The sequence below is a fragment of the Bactrocera oleae genome, chromosome 5, assembly GCF_042242935.1.
Source record: "Bactrocera oleae isolate idBacOlea1 chromosome 5, idBacOlea1, whole genome shotgun sequence".
In the NCBI taxonomy this organism is placed as follows: Eukaryota; Metazoa; Arthropoda; class Insecta; order Diptera; family Tephritidae; genus Bactrocera; species Bactrocera oleae.
This window is the reverse complement of record NC_091539.1, coordinates 68,706,451-68,721,238: the sequence shown is the minus strand read 5'-3', so window position 1 is coordinate 68,721,238 and position 14,788 is coordinate 68,706,451. Positions and strand designations below refer to the sequence as shown.

Here is a 14,788-nt window from a genome sequence, read left to right as displayed (position 1 = left end):
ATTTTCAGCAGCAATATTTAAGTGTTGCCAGCCTATATAGAACATGCAAACAAACATTAAGTATAATATGCAGCATCAATAACAACGGCTGGCATGTTGGCATGCTGGTTAAGATTTCACCGACTGCTATGTAGGCATGTGGACGCAGCAGCGGTCAGTGATCGGCGGCGATGCCGAGACGCAAAGTAGTTCAACATTTCACCGAAAAATTCTTGAACCAAACCATCGGACAGTTAGTAAGCGGGCTTACTAGTCGGGCAGTCCGCCAACCAGTTGGACTGACCGACGAACCTATCAATACACCAATCGGGAGATTTAACAGCCTACTATGCGAACATGTGTGTATGTGTATGTTGGTAAGTAAATGGCAAAAATGACAGCGAACGAGTGAGAAAAAAACAAAGCTACAACAACAACAACGTAATAGTTATAAAATCTCACGACTGCAGCACGGCAGCAGCAGAAGCGGTGCTAAGAATAAACAATGCACCAACAACAAGCAACGACAAAGTCAATAGCGTCAACAACAACAACAAACGCACAAACGAGCATTTTAAATACATTACTCGGCGTTCGCATTTATATGCAATTTACATAAAGCAACATTAAAATCGCAGTCAAATGCCACAAAACGCACAAAGGCACATACACACACACACGTGAGCGCACACTTACACACTCGCGCGTTCCAGCGAGCATAAAAACACACAAAAGCACAAATTCACAAAAAAGCCAACATTCAAAAGCGTTGTGGTGATATGAAGCTGTGACGGCAGCAACGAAATTACAATAAAACCAACAACAATACAAACAACAACAATACAAACAACAACAGCAGCAATAACACTGCAAAAGCAAACACATCAAAAATAAACTCAAAACTCGAAAACTTTAACGCAAAGCGAAAAGGCAAAAAAGCCAACAAAAACAAAAACGATAAAAACCAAAAGCAGAAAAAAGTAGTTGCCGCTGGCATGAAATGTAAGAAAAAAGAGCAGAGAAGCAGAAAAGCAGAAAAGCCAAAGTCAAATAAAAAACTTATGATAACAAAAATACGAAAATGTATGCCAAATTGAGTGCATTGAACCCGGCCGAAGAGTGTTGCCGCAGAGGCGCCGAGCGACGAGCGGCCAAGTTGTTGCCTCGTTGGCTGGCTGGCTTGCTGACTGGCAGGGCCGTCTTGGCTGCGCGCAGAAACGCTGCATTGCCGAGCAGCTCGCTTGAGTCAGAGCTCCGAGCGGCGCTTGCTGCTACGCGGTTCGGGGCTTGGGGTTCGGCATGTTGTAGCATAATTGACTGCTGCCGCTGCCACCTTCGTTACGGCACTGCCGCGTGCGAACGTTTGGTGTTGCAGTTGCACTGATGATTTGCTGCTTTTTTCATGTTCGCAATTTTGTATTTTTTTTTTTTTTTATTGTCCAAAAGGGGGACGATGTGCGATTGAGGCGGATATACGCGTAAGCGACAGGATGTGCGTGCGAGTTAAAAATAACTGCGTCGCGCATGCGTAACTAAATACTTAGCTTATTGCATTTTTACGTATTTTTGGCAAGCAATAAAATGGGGCTGAGTTGTATGCTGGCTGGCGGGAGTGATTATCGCAAATTTATTTTGGCACTGTGGGCCTTCATCGCTTAAATTGAGTGTAGAAATGCATTTTTATCCTATTGTTATTTATAAATAATAAGTGTAAATAAAAATGCAAGTGTAATTAGCCACTATAATTTAAAGTTTCTTGAAATTATTCATCACAGACCCTCATATACAGGCTTTGACATTTTAATAAGCCAAACGATTTTGGGATTGCACTCTAAGTCTGCTCTTAGAAAATCTTAAATTAAACTTTTCGTAAATTGAAACGAGGAAAAGGCAACTGAAAGCGTTTGAAGAAAAAAATGTATTCAAAATAAAAAGAACTGTATTAAACGGTGCTGTTTTTGAGATACCGATCTGAAATTTTGTACATGACCGCTTTTCTCCAAGTAGCTGCTCATTTGTTGGAACCACCGATTTCGGATCACAATAACATATGGTTGTCATACAAACTGACCGCTCAAAATGAAGTTCTTGTAAGAAAACTTAGAGAAAATTTTTTCGTTGGATAGGATATTTTTACAAAATTCGTTATAGATTATTTTCCAAGGTAACGCTTCAATCTCTAGACTAAAAAGAACATGATTGCATTATTACATTTCGAGTGTCAGTTTTAGTTGGTTCAGAAATAAACATGTGCTGGATACGCCTTGCAAGGACATGCTCTTTCTCTATATGTTCACGATATTCATCCAAATAATATTAGCTTAGTTTACTAGATCGATTGATAGGAATGACACATTTAAAATATGAATCAATAACACTTTAAATTGATAAAATATGCTTTCTACACTTTTGCAAATATTCAAGGGGTATATTCCATAATAGAGTTGCCATCTAAAAATAATAATATAGAAAATATAAGTATTAACTAAATGTGTTTGAGAACTTTTAACTTCAAGTAACATTAAACTAATATGAGCTGCCACATATCTAAAACTAAATTGATTTAATTAAATAATAATATTCTAGAAATGCAAAGGATCAATCCTGACGTTTGGAACTACATATACGCAGTGATGGATTTACGCCTAGTGCGGCATAATTTAAAAGACGGCAAAATTTTGGAAATGCCAAAACTTTAGATGCGACAAAAAGTAAAGACAATTAATTACAAAAATTGTTTCAGATTAGTGTTTATAAAAAAATTGCTATAGAAGATATTATAACTACGTTCATTAATATACTGCTCAAGCTGTATAGGTAAGTTGTTAATTTTTTAATAGATCAATTATGGTCGTTATCGAGTAATGTTCTTTACTTTCTGTCATTTTAGGGAGATCAATAACACACCTGTATGAAGTGTTTTGAAATTACAGAAACTGAGTAAATTTTAACATAAAAATATTGGATCGAAATTTATTTTATCAAAAAGGGTGACGGAACGAATGGGGCCTAGGGCGGCAGCAAACCTAAATCCGTCACTGCAAGTACGCATTATTAAATATACCAAAATCAACAAACACGCAAGCGATTAATATAGCAACAATTCTTTAAGTTATACTACAATAAAAATTGAACTTTCAATGAATATTCGTAGACGCGAAAGTTCCCAAACCATTTCTATGTAGAATTACGTTTCTTTCTACTTTTGCTTTCCCTTAATTTTCACCGAAAATTTATGTCTTTTTAATAGCCGCCTGTAAAAATATTAATGTGCAGATCTCAATCACATGTATATATGCATGTGTGTATGTATATAAGAAAACTCACACAATAGCCATCTTCCATTAAGCAATAAACGCACACACACAAATAATTGAACATAAGGCAATTGTCGCCTATTGACTCGAACAGCTTTTATGACACCATCGTTGTCACCAAAGCGCCTCATATCATATCGACATCGGCGTCACCATTGAAGTACACAGCCACACACATACACATGCATATTGAAACGAATATTTGCCAAACAACCCAAATGAACGGCGTTGCGGTCGCCTTGTCTTCGTCATAATAGCCAAGATCGTCATGAGCGATCGTCATCATCGTACACACCAAACATAAAAGACACCAAAAAAGAGTGGTAAATTGTGAAAAAAGCTAAAAATCCAAATGTCGGTGACTGTGGCAGTGAGTTAGTAGTACGACAAGTCAATGATCGCAGTCGCAGAGCCATCGGTCGTGCTAGTGCAGAAGCAAATGAGCACAGAACTAGCGAGCGATGGCAGTCAGCAGCGGCCAAAAGCCGGTCTTGTGGAACACTTGGTCCGATGGCACATTGGTACATTGCTACGTTGATTTGACCAACAATTTGCTGTTGGTGGCTGACACTTGGCTCTGAGCTGGTGGGTTGCAGAACAGGCTGGTCTAAAAGTATTTCGGCTAATTGGACAAAAATTAAAAAAAAAAACTTATATGGCTACCCCTCCTGGTATTTCTTCTCGTCGCCTATCTGCCGTAGAAGAAATTAAAAAAGAGTTCTGCAGCACTCAGCCGAATACTAATACCCCTACCGTCCTATCATCATCATTCGTGGCCGTTTGCAAAACGTCACAGTTCGGCTTTGCTTTCACATCGCTCAACCACTGCATAAGTCGAAATGTTAACCGCCACACCACCCGACCCTGCCATTTCACTTGCGATGTAAGACACACCGCTGGCTAGCTGATTGTTGGGCACGATGCGGTCCGTACCCCCATGCGCTGTGGTCCGTTGGTAGCATACACAATTACAATAAAAGTTGAACGGTCGACTTTACAACTTCTTTAATTTATTTTACATTTAAATTTTTCATGTTTTTGGTTTGCCTTTTGGTTTGCTTTTTGTTTAAGCAAATTATTTTATTTTTTTTTTTGGCAAACTATGGGAGTTTATTGAACTTCTTCTGCTCCATGCCGCCCTGCCGCGCAAGCTCATGCAGACAGCTAATGAAACGGCCAACCAATCAACCAACTAACCCACCAACCAACAGTCGAACCAGCTAACTGCTTAGCCGCTGTGCCAACTACCGCTCTTGGTTAGCCAACACTGACGCTGGCAGACTTTCTCCAGAGACGTCATCATTGCGTTGCGCTCCGTAGCGAAACGGCGTCGCGCCAATATATGTTTGTAGCCACTACCCACTGTCATAACTACCGTAACTATTGCTTCGTTAGCGTTTAAGAACATGGCACAGCTGACTATAGCGCTGGCAAATCACGAGCGGTGGCAACAGCAGCGTTGGTAGCCGAACACAAAGCTAGCGTGCGTTATACAACAACTCGATGCGTTTTTGTCGACGTCAAAGTGGACCGGAATATGCGGAAGACAATGGCAGGCAAGCTTTATATAAGTGTGTGTTTATAAGTAGACAGAATTGCAATGCCTTCCCCCGTTTTAGGGTTCATTAAAATTTTAGTGGCAATTGCCACGCTACATTTACAAAAGAATCAGTGAGCACTCGCAGATCAGCATCAGTTGAAGAAAGACGGATTAAGGTCATAGAAAAAGTTGGTTGGTGTTCTACTATTTTTTTTCACTATTCTGTGCTAAATTGAGTTACTAGTCCGATAGTAAATTGAGTTACAAATTTCGCCTTTAACTAACATGGAAGAAGAATTTGTCTAGATCTGTGCCTTTGAATAGCAACATCTTAATGGCTAAAATATTGTAGTATGTATTTGAAGTTTCAATCTAGCCAAAGAAAGGACCGCCTAGACAAAGTACAGGAACTGGACACCATGACTACAAGTATAAGTTATTTCTATGACTAAAATCGAGTTATGTTTTGTTTTTAGGGATGGGATATTCTATATATTATATAATATTATGTAAAGCTCTAATTCGTATTTTGTAGACAACCCCCTTTCTTACATCTGGGGTTTTTAAACGCGCATGCGTTTTTCTTACTCAAAACGTCAACAAAAATGCTTTGAGTTGATTCAAATAAGATGTTGAGTTTCTCCGATAAATGTGAATATATGAAATTATTTCTTTCATAAAAGTGCTCTCAATTTTCTAATAGTGGTAATTCAGCTAAAACTGTTTTTATGGGTATTTTTGGAAATTCCATTATTGTTTTAAACAATAGTCAATACCAAAACTCGTGTGGATATCTCGTCAAATAAAAGAGTATTCCATACAAGCATTTGATTCCGATCGTTCAGTTTGTATGGCAGATATATGCTAGTGGTCCGATATCGGCCGTTCCGACAAATGAGCAGCTTAGTGAGGGAAGGACAGGTGCAAAATTTCATATCGATAGCTTTAAAACTGAGGGACTAGTTCGCGTATAACTCAACTCAGTTTATCATGCTGATCATTTATGTATATATTTATAGGGTCTCTGATGTTTCCTAATGGGTGTTATAAGCTTCGTGGCCAACTGAATATACGCTGTTCAGGGTATAATGAGGAAATTGTTTATGTGGTTATTTTTCTTCATATTTATGCAATAATATTAGTGAAGTTAATGAAATATATAAGCTTTCAACTTAATAATAATTTTTATTATAATTATTAGATGAGTGTTACCTTAGAAAATTATCCAATGAAACGTGGTGGATTTTATACAAAGCTTCTGATCTAAAAGTTTGTTCGTATCAGCTGTTTCGAGGTTTCGGATATGTCATCACCGCAGACGAACACACTAACACTGCGATTTTCGAAGATAATTTTCTTCACTTTAACTGTTGTATATAATCGCCATTAACAGCGTTGAATAGAAGACAGATTTCTTACGATTTGACGACCCTCATTATTGCATTTTATACCGCATATTAATGCATTTTCGATCAATTAGACGCCACAGATTTACTTTTGTAAGAGAAGAGTTTTCAGAACTTTTGGTATCGTAAACAATTAGCTAAAATTCATATTGAATGTCACATCTTGAGAATTTTATAATCACATAGCTGAAAATGTATCGACTTCATATTAAAATTATATAAAATGTTGTATTTTTACAAATTAATAAGAAAACCACTCTCAAAACGCCCTATCGGCTCTGCCTGCTAATGGACTATTGGTACTGCGTAGGTTTCCCATAATCATTTGATCATTGTAGTATTTTTACTCTCTGATCTTTCAGCTGCATATAATCCATGTCGGTTTCACTGATTTATGTCCGGTTTGATGAAAAAAGGTGACTTCGTTGTGTTCTTCTTCATACATTTATTATGGGTGTTCACATACCATATAAAAATAATTTGAATTTGTTGTTTTTGTTTCTTTATTTTAAACCAAATATATTATATATGGAGACACCCATAACATATACCTATGAACAACCAACTCACTGTGCCAAACCATAATTGCAATATCGATTACTAGCTTCAGCGGCTATGACATTAGCAAACAGCGGCTAACAGCAACAATCAGCACCAAGAGTCACTCACAACTACAACTACAGCGGCAGCTAGCGAAGACACCTTTAAAGATTTGCGGTCGTTGTGCCAGTTTCTATTTTTCGCCTTCTTCTTACTTTCTTATTTATAGAGTTGCAAGCATCATTGGTTGCAGCGGATTGCTTTCTTTGCATTTCATTTCCTCATAAAACTCAAGCATAAATGCTGGCGTCAGAAAGTTGTTTGCACATTTCTGTAACTTTGCTTTTGTTTTTATCTATGCTGTTGTTGTTGCTTTCTGTTTGCTATTTGTTTTGCATTTGCTCATTTAGATTTGCTGCTTTTGCTGACCGCTTGTGTTTTTGCTAGCGAATGCAAATCGGAAGAAGTGAAAGCCCAACCGCAGCAGCAGAAGCAGAAGCCATCAGCCGTTAGTACCGGCATAACGGCGCATGCGTAGCCGCAGAAACACCGGTGTTTAAGCATAAGAGAACAATAATGCTAACACCATGCTTGCATTGGTGCAAATATGTGTGTATATGTGAGTGCAGCAACAAGTAACAGGACAACAGAATTTAAGCTGTGATTTGCAACAGCAAAAATAACAACAACACGTGCACAAAAACAATAGTTTTGCTCATGCGCAAGTGAGCTTGTCGTGTCTTTATATTACCGAAGCGATAATGCTTCGTCATAACAACCATTCATTTGCATCCACCAACACACGCAGCCATGTATATACAAGTATAAATGCTGAAACACACCTGAAACATACATTTATGCCCGTATCTCTAACTTCGCTTTGGCAATCAGAATTTCTCTAATGTAATTTTTCTCCAACAAAAAAAAAGCAACAACAAATATCACCTTTAAGCGCAACAACATGCCGTTCTCTGAAAAAGGTAGGTCATGCTTTCGCTAAAACCGCGCGTCAGTTCCAAACCGCCTCCAGCCGTTTCCACTGCTCTCCGCTCGTTCTTCTCCGGCCACCGTAAGCTCGTGTTCTCAAGTTTATTCTGCATGTTTATGTGAAAATACGCTTGGTGAAAATAAAATTCATCCGATTGCCTACAGCCGGTATGCAACTGTAACAACAACAATGGCTGCAACATTCAAATCAGCAAGCCTACTTACAGAAGGAAGAGAAATTTTCTTAATGGCATTCAGCATTGAAAATCCCCATTCGAGTATGCATGACTGTGTGTACGGGAAAAGTTGATGTTGGTAGCGTGAATGCGGAAATTAGCTATGCCATTTTTGCATATTCACCACAAATTCATTTCATAGAGCATAGAGTAAGCCTTTTTCATTGTCAGAGGCTTTTAGTCAGTTCAGATAGCTCTTTCGGGTTACAAATTTTGCATCCACCCACCTAACAAATAGTAAAAGACTGTTAATCCTGTCCTGGCCACCGTGTGCGCGATTCGACCACGACCATTTTCGCTTGACGTTGTCGTAAGTGCACACTTTTCATCACCAGTAGCCGTCCGCTTTAGAAATGGATCGATGTTGTTGCGATTCAGCAGTGATTCGCTGTTGGAAAATTGATCTATGAGGTTTTCTTACGATAACTCGTGTGACACCCATACAACGAGCTTGTTTTTGTATACAACTTTATTTAAATGGTTCCATACAGTTTTTTATAGAGTGTTTAGCTCCTGGATAGTGAAAATAGTGCTTACTTGACGACGACGAATACGAAATATTATCTTTCTAACGCCATAAAGCTTAAGGCGATCACACGTATACAACGCAGGATACGGATTACTAAGGGTATCTATTCAAAAAATATTTTTTTTTTATTACTCATATTTGTCTGGTAAATCGTCGGTTTTTTGTACTTATGCAATAAGCCATGGACTCCGCTAAATCAAACACTTGTTACCATAACCGCTGGCATTTTGACAAAGCAAACTATGAAATTTTAAAAAATAAACGAGCTGCTAAAAATTTGAAAATAGACGATTACACGCGCAACAATAATCGCGCAGTCAGGCCGTAAAGATAAATTGGCAAAATGAAGGTAGCATTGGTTAAATAAATAAATGAGCAAACATATAATATGTTTAAAATATTTTAAACCTTTAAAAAGCGCAACCATAAAGAGCTATTTCAAACAAGTAAGGTAGTTATAAGTTCGGGCCCTGTCGAAGGTTAGCTACTCTCACAAAATACGTGAATTCAAGACGTATGAAATATTTCAAAAATTCTACCAACATATTGAGCAATAGAAAGTAAACCAGAAACAGAACATAGGAATCCTCATACCCGATATCTGGATACTTATGATCGTATGAAGCAATATCAATCATTGGAACCTATTAGGATAACAATTATATATGAGGTGGGTGTAGTTATTAACTGATTTCAGGCATTGAGACTGAAACTTAGATTTTTAAAAGGTTCGAAACCACAAAAGTTTCTCTCATTGTGACTACCAGCTTAATTTCAACTTTTGAAGCTTAATTAAGGGTTTCTATTTTTTCGAATAAAGTCGTTTTGTGGGCGTGGCAATATAAAAATTCAACCCAGCTTCTGAGTGCCAAAGAATTCATGTACCAAGTTTCTTCAATATATGTCAATATTTCTCAAGTTATCTTGGACGCATAGTGGTGGCACTTTCGAAAACCAAACTCAAACGTCTCCTGCTAATTTTGATATACAATATATCTTTTTTGAACAACAAATCACCATTGGGTGAACAAAGTCAATATACTCTATGCAAAGTGTTGGGAATGTGTATTTATATCTGGATCAAGACGATTGCATAACGCAAATGAATAGACTGGAAGTGAACAAACATTAGTAACAACAACAGCAACAAACAATACAATAAATTCGAAGTGATTTGAAGTGTGCCTTAATGCGAACAAAGTTGACTTTCAGTGGTATTATTATGACAGCAAGTCTTTAATATTGTTTAATATGTGCTTGATGGTGAGTTTGCGAAATTTAAAAACCGAAAAATGAAAATGGTTTTTTGCATGCACAAGAGTAAATATGTACAAGTATATACAATGAACCTATTAAATTAGCTTAAGCTCATATATGTATAATACATATTTGTTTATATATTTATACATATACATATATGTATATGCTAATAACATAATATATATAATCATTTATGGCACTTGCACTTAATTTTTATAAAAAAAAAATATTTCAATAAATTGTTTACTCACTCAATTCGTCGCAAATCAATTTTCTCACATTGATAACTAGCGAGAAAAGTCGGTCACAAACACTTTCAACAATTAATATACAAATATTATATGTATACAATATCATATTTGTGTAAAATTACAAAAACAACGTGCACAAATGAAAAGGAGTGGAAATTATTGACACACCTCATCAACTTTGTTTACATTCAGCGTGAAAGCGTAAAGGCGTGAAACCGCCGCCGCTTACACCGGAGCCAATATTTCCACTACAATTTGATTACTTAAAAACGTAATGTTTAAGAAGCGGGCAGATATGTATATACACATGCACATATAAAACCATGCATACAGGGTGATATTAATATCGATTTCTGAACTGAGAATACATCATACAGTTTTGGTCTTCGATATCGAATATAAACAAGTTTCGATAAATTAAATTACTGATTTGTTTCTTGAAAAGCAATAAATGTTTAGTCCTTCTAGCATCGAAATAATTATTTAAACCGAAGTAAATTTTCTCTTTTTCAAAAACAAAGGCATCACTTAATTTCGTTTGGCGACAAACGTTATCGGATCCAAATGTGAAACTTAATATATATCATTTTCACCAATATACAAATAATTCATGATGATAATCATATTAGCTAATATTTTTATAGGAAATGTTTCTCTTTGCTAAAATGTAATTATTTTTCACCTGAGTAGTATTCATTTAATGTCGCAAACTTATTGCATTTATTGCAAACTTCGCAAATGTGGCAGTATTGCAAATTGGTTCTTCATCTTTACATCTCATTTATTTTGCGTCAAAGTTGCAACTATGCGAGATTGTTTCCGCGGCATCAATGGCATTTTCTGGGAAATCATAACCAGCTGTTGCTACAGAGCGCACTTTTTTTATTGTATTATATATATCTTTTACTTACCTAAAAACATAATTTAAAATGTGCGTATAATAATTCCACATTTGGTCACCCTGTATACATTGCTTATCTTTTCTGACTTTGGGCATGCAATCAATGCGACCTTGTGCTGCCGTTGCAAAATCAGTTGAAAACGGTACCACTACACTTCACTCTCTGCCACTACTGATAACCGAAAGTGATTCGCTTAAATTATTTAATTTATTTCGGTTTTCTTTAATTTTGTTGTTGTATGTGGCACTTGACAGCAATAATTGATAAGACAAGCGTTGTGAAGTAATCAGTTTACTTTAAAAGGTAGACAGGAAAAAAATTTGAGAGGAGTTGCATGCATGTCCATCTCATAAAAGTAAATTTAAAAAAATTGTTCATTTAAACTGTTATCGATTATATGAAGAAGATAAATATGAAAATAGGTATATCTTCTATCCAATAGCAATAATCCTTCTATTTAATGGCAAAAATAAATAATAGTTTCATTATGATGAATTACTGAGATTTGAAGTATTTTGCTTGGCTTATTGCAGTCAAATCAAGTTTAATATTCCAGAATATCTGCTCAGAACGATTCTTCAAAATTCGATTTACTTTAAAAGTTGCAGCCACTTTGTTAAAAACAGCATCGATTTTCGAAAAAACTGCAAGTCCTATGGAAAAAGTAAAATAGTCTCAAATTTTGTATGAAAAATTCAAATAATCAAGTTTCTGATTTTTTATTTCTATCTTTTACAAAAATTTTCTATTAAACATAATTTTGAGTAAACTAATCTTTTTATGTCCCAAACTTACTACTGCTATTTATTGATTTAAAATATTAATTTTTGCACCTTATTTTTACTTAATAACGGAAACTTAACTTTCAATCGAAAATACCCCGCAAAAATAGCAGATTTTTAAAGAAAGTCGGTAGACGTTTTCTTTGTTGAAATCTCTACTTTCAGATGATAAACAAGAAAAAGATTAACTTCGGTTTCATCGAAGCTATAACACCCTTAACAAATACAAAAGGTTCCTTAGAAGAACTTCGATCGTTCAGTTTGTATGGCAGCTATATGCTATAGTGACTCGATCTGAACTATTTTTTTGGAGGTTGAAACATTTCCTTGGGTAATAATTCATACCGAATTTCTTGAAGATATCTCGTCAAATGCAAACGCGTTCTCCATACAAGTGCTTTATTTTGATCGTTCAATTTGTGTGGCAGACAAATGGGCAGCTTCTTGATGAGAAAAGCACGGGTGTAAAATTGTAGATCGATATCTCAAAAATTGAGAGACTAGTTCGTGTATACCATACCTAACATGAAGATGGTTTATACAACGTAGCCAGAAAAAACAGCTATACATTTTTCGTTGGATGCCAACCGTTGGCGGTGTATGTTTTCAAATTTAATTATGCGTATAATTCCTAACAGAAATGCACCTGTGAAGAGTAAAATATTTTAGCTTCGATGCAGCCGAAGTTAACGTTTTTTCTTCTTATTATTAATATTATTTTAGCAGCCTTAATTTGTATGCAAATTGCCAGCCAGACGCGTGTCAATCAAAAAGGGGAATCCCAATGTGAAATGACACAATCGTAAATCGCTGAAAATGATGTAATGAAATCAATGCAGGCGAACTCATGCATCAATTACGATAAATAACCAAAAATAGAATTTTAGAAGCGCAGCTGCCTTGCAGTGTATATACAAGTACATATCGATATACTCTCATTTAGGTATGTATGTGTACACATATTTATCATACGCCATGACGCGCAGTCCATAGACCATAGACCACCAATTAGTGGCAGGTGTCGACGATTTATAACCTACTTACTAACAACAACAACAAAAATGTTTAGGGTGTTGACTAGAAATCCGAACACACATTAACAAGCATGGCAGTGCTGCAAGCTACCAGAGTGCGCCTGTGTGTGCTGCAAGTGTTTGTGGAAAGCATTTTTATGAGTGCATAGACACATTTTAGGCATATATTAGGCATAATTAATACAAATTTAATTTGAACAAACTTTCAATGAAGTCATTATTCATCGCTGCTATCAGCGCTGTGCACAAAGCCATCGGTTTATGCGTATATGTGTATATATATATATGTGTGTGTGTATATATACGTGAACACTCCTTTATGTTCAAACAAGTTTCAAATTCAAAAAGGTGAAGAAAAACAATAACAAAGCGATTTGGTAAAATTTTCGACAAAACAAATGTGCAACAACAACAACAAATTAAGCATTAGCACACTACATGTAAGTAGCAGCAACAAAGTACAAATCAAAAATATTTCATTTCATTTCATTTTATGCATTTCGTTTCGTTTCGCTTTGCTTGAATTTAAATTTCTACTTTTTATGCAAAGTAGACGACGACGTATTGCCTAAAAACGCCTTAAAAGCATGTCACAACCAACATTATAATTATACACGCTCACACACCTAGCTACATACACATATGTATATGTGCCGCTAATATGCATACTCATGCATAGTATCAGATGTGCATATATTTAGCTGGCGAACAAGCGCTGCCCGCACAATGGCACAATAAGTCAGTGGCGCTGTCTTTCGCGCGCCCCGCGTACCTACTAAAAGACGACTCCGCTGCAGCGCCAAATACTCCAAAAACAACACCTTTGCAGTTACAAATTTGATTGTTAATATGCTTCATACGCGCTGCTTCGTTTGTTTCATCTTCTCTTTTCAGCTCGCCTTTCGGCTATTTAGTCAAATTGTAGGCTGTTTTATTATGCAAATGGGGAAACACTGAATTTTTTAATTTTTATTAGCATTAATTTATGATTTCTTTTACTTTACACCCTGTGGCAGTGTTGTTGCTTTTTTTTTGAATTGTCTTTCCATTTACATACATTTAATTGAATAAAGAAATATTTGTCTTAGGCTTAAGCTTTTATATACGCTGGCATTGAAAAATTGCAATCCGTTTTCTATTTGCCTAAAACTGTGACTTATTGGTGTGAGCATTTATGTATACAACTAGAGACCTACATATTTTATCTCAATATACATATACAGTTTGATTTGTCTTTAATCAATTATTATTAACCTTAATGACTTGAAACATAGACCTAGTCACTCTGACACCGACTATTTATAAAGTCTTCGCAAACTCGAGCTTAGGGTTTAATATACTCAGAGTTTACTGTGTCAGTTGACTATGCATATGATATTGAACTGTCAAAGAAGTCATGAATTCTAACAAATTTTGTTAATCGTTCAGTGAAGTCTGATAAAATTCAAAAAAGGACAGACTCGTTTGGGTGCTTGAACATAGCGGCTTGAAGTGGTCGTCATGGTTCTCATGCGTTCTTTTGCAGTACTTTCGGCGACCCAGGAGAGATAGCCGAAACTGATATTAGCCACCGCAACAAATTTATGATAAACTCAAAGCGCTTTGATTAATTTAAAAGAGCATGACAATGGACCCGGGTTCTCAGATATCCAAATTAGATCCCTGTTGGCGTTTATAACAGGATCGAACTTTAAACCTAACCTTAACAGCTCTTAATCAAATACTATCTTATACTTTTGTTAAATAGGGAGTGTTTATTTGAAAATTTCTTAAAACAAAAAATTGTTAAACTAGATGGCAATCCCTATAGTGAGTGTGAACAATTCTGAAGAGACTTTCCAACTCCATTGCATCCTGAAAAGTTGCTATCTGGTGTGGCTTACGTGCCAAGCCAATTAGCTCGTAACTACTTAAAACTAAATATCGGGCCAGTGTTACTGTCAGTGCTAAGCCCTACATGAAAACTGCGCACCACACCAAGAAATTCGACTGCCAGGTCACATGAGCAGACTTCTTCTCTTTGGT

At 36.3% G+C, this 14,788-nt stretch overlaps 1 protein-coding gene across 3 annotated transcripts in view; it reads right to left on the bottom strand.

The window, feature by feature from the left end:
• Positions 1 to 10,280, bottom strand: part of LOC106615818 (seminal metalloprotease 1) — a 28,163-nt gene extending 17,883 nt beyond the window's left edge. For 2 of the 3 annotated variants that reach the window (XM_070110744.1, XM_070110745.1), the window contains exon 1: positions 10,046 to 10,280. In XM_070110744.1, coding sequence (XP_069966845.1) covers positions 10,046 to 10,151 — 106 coding nt within the window. In that variant the 5' untranslated portion in view covers positions 10,152 to 10,280. The remainder of the gene's footprint in view (positions 1 to 10,045) is intronic. The other variant, XM_014232175.3, reaches the window with a different exon arrangement.
• Between the last annotated feature and the right edge of the window lie 4,508 nt (positions 10,281 to 14,788).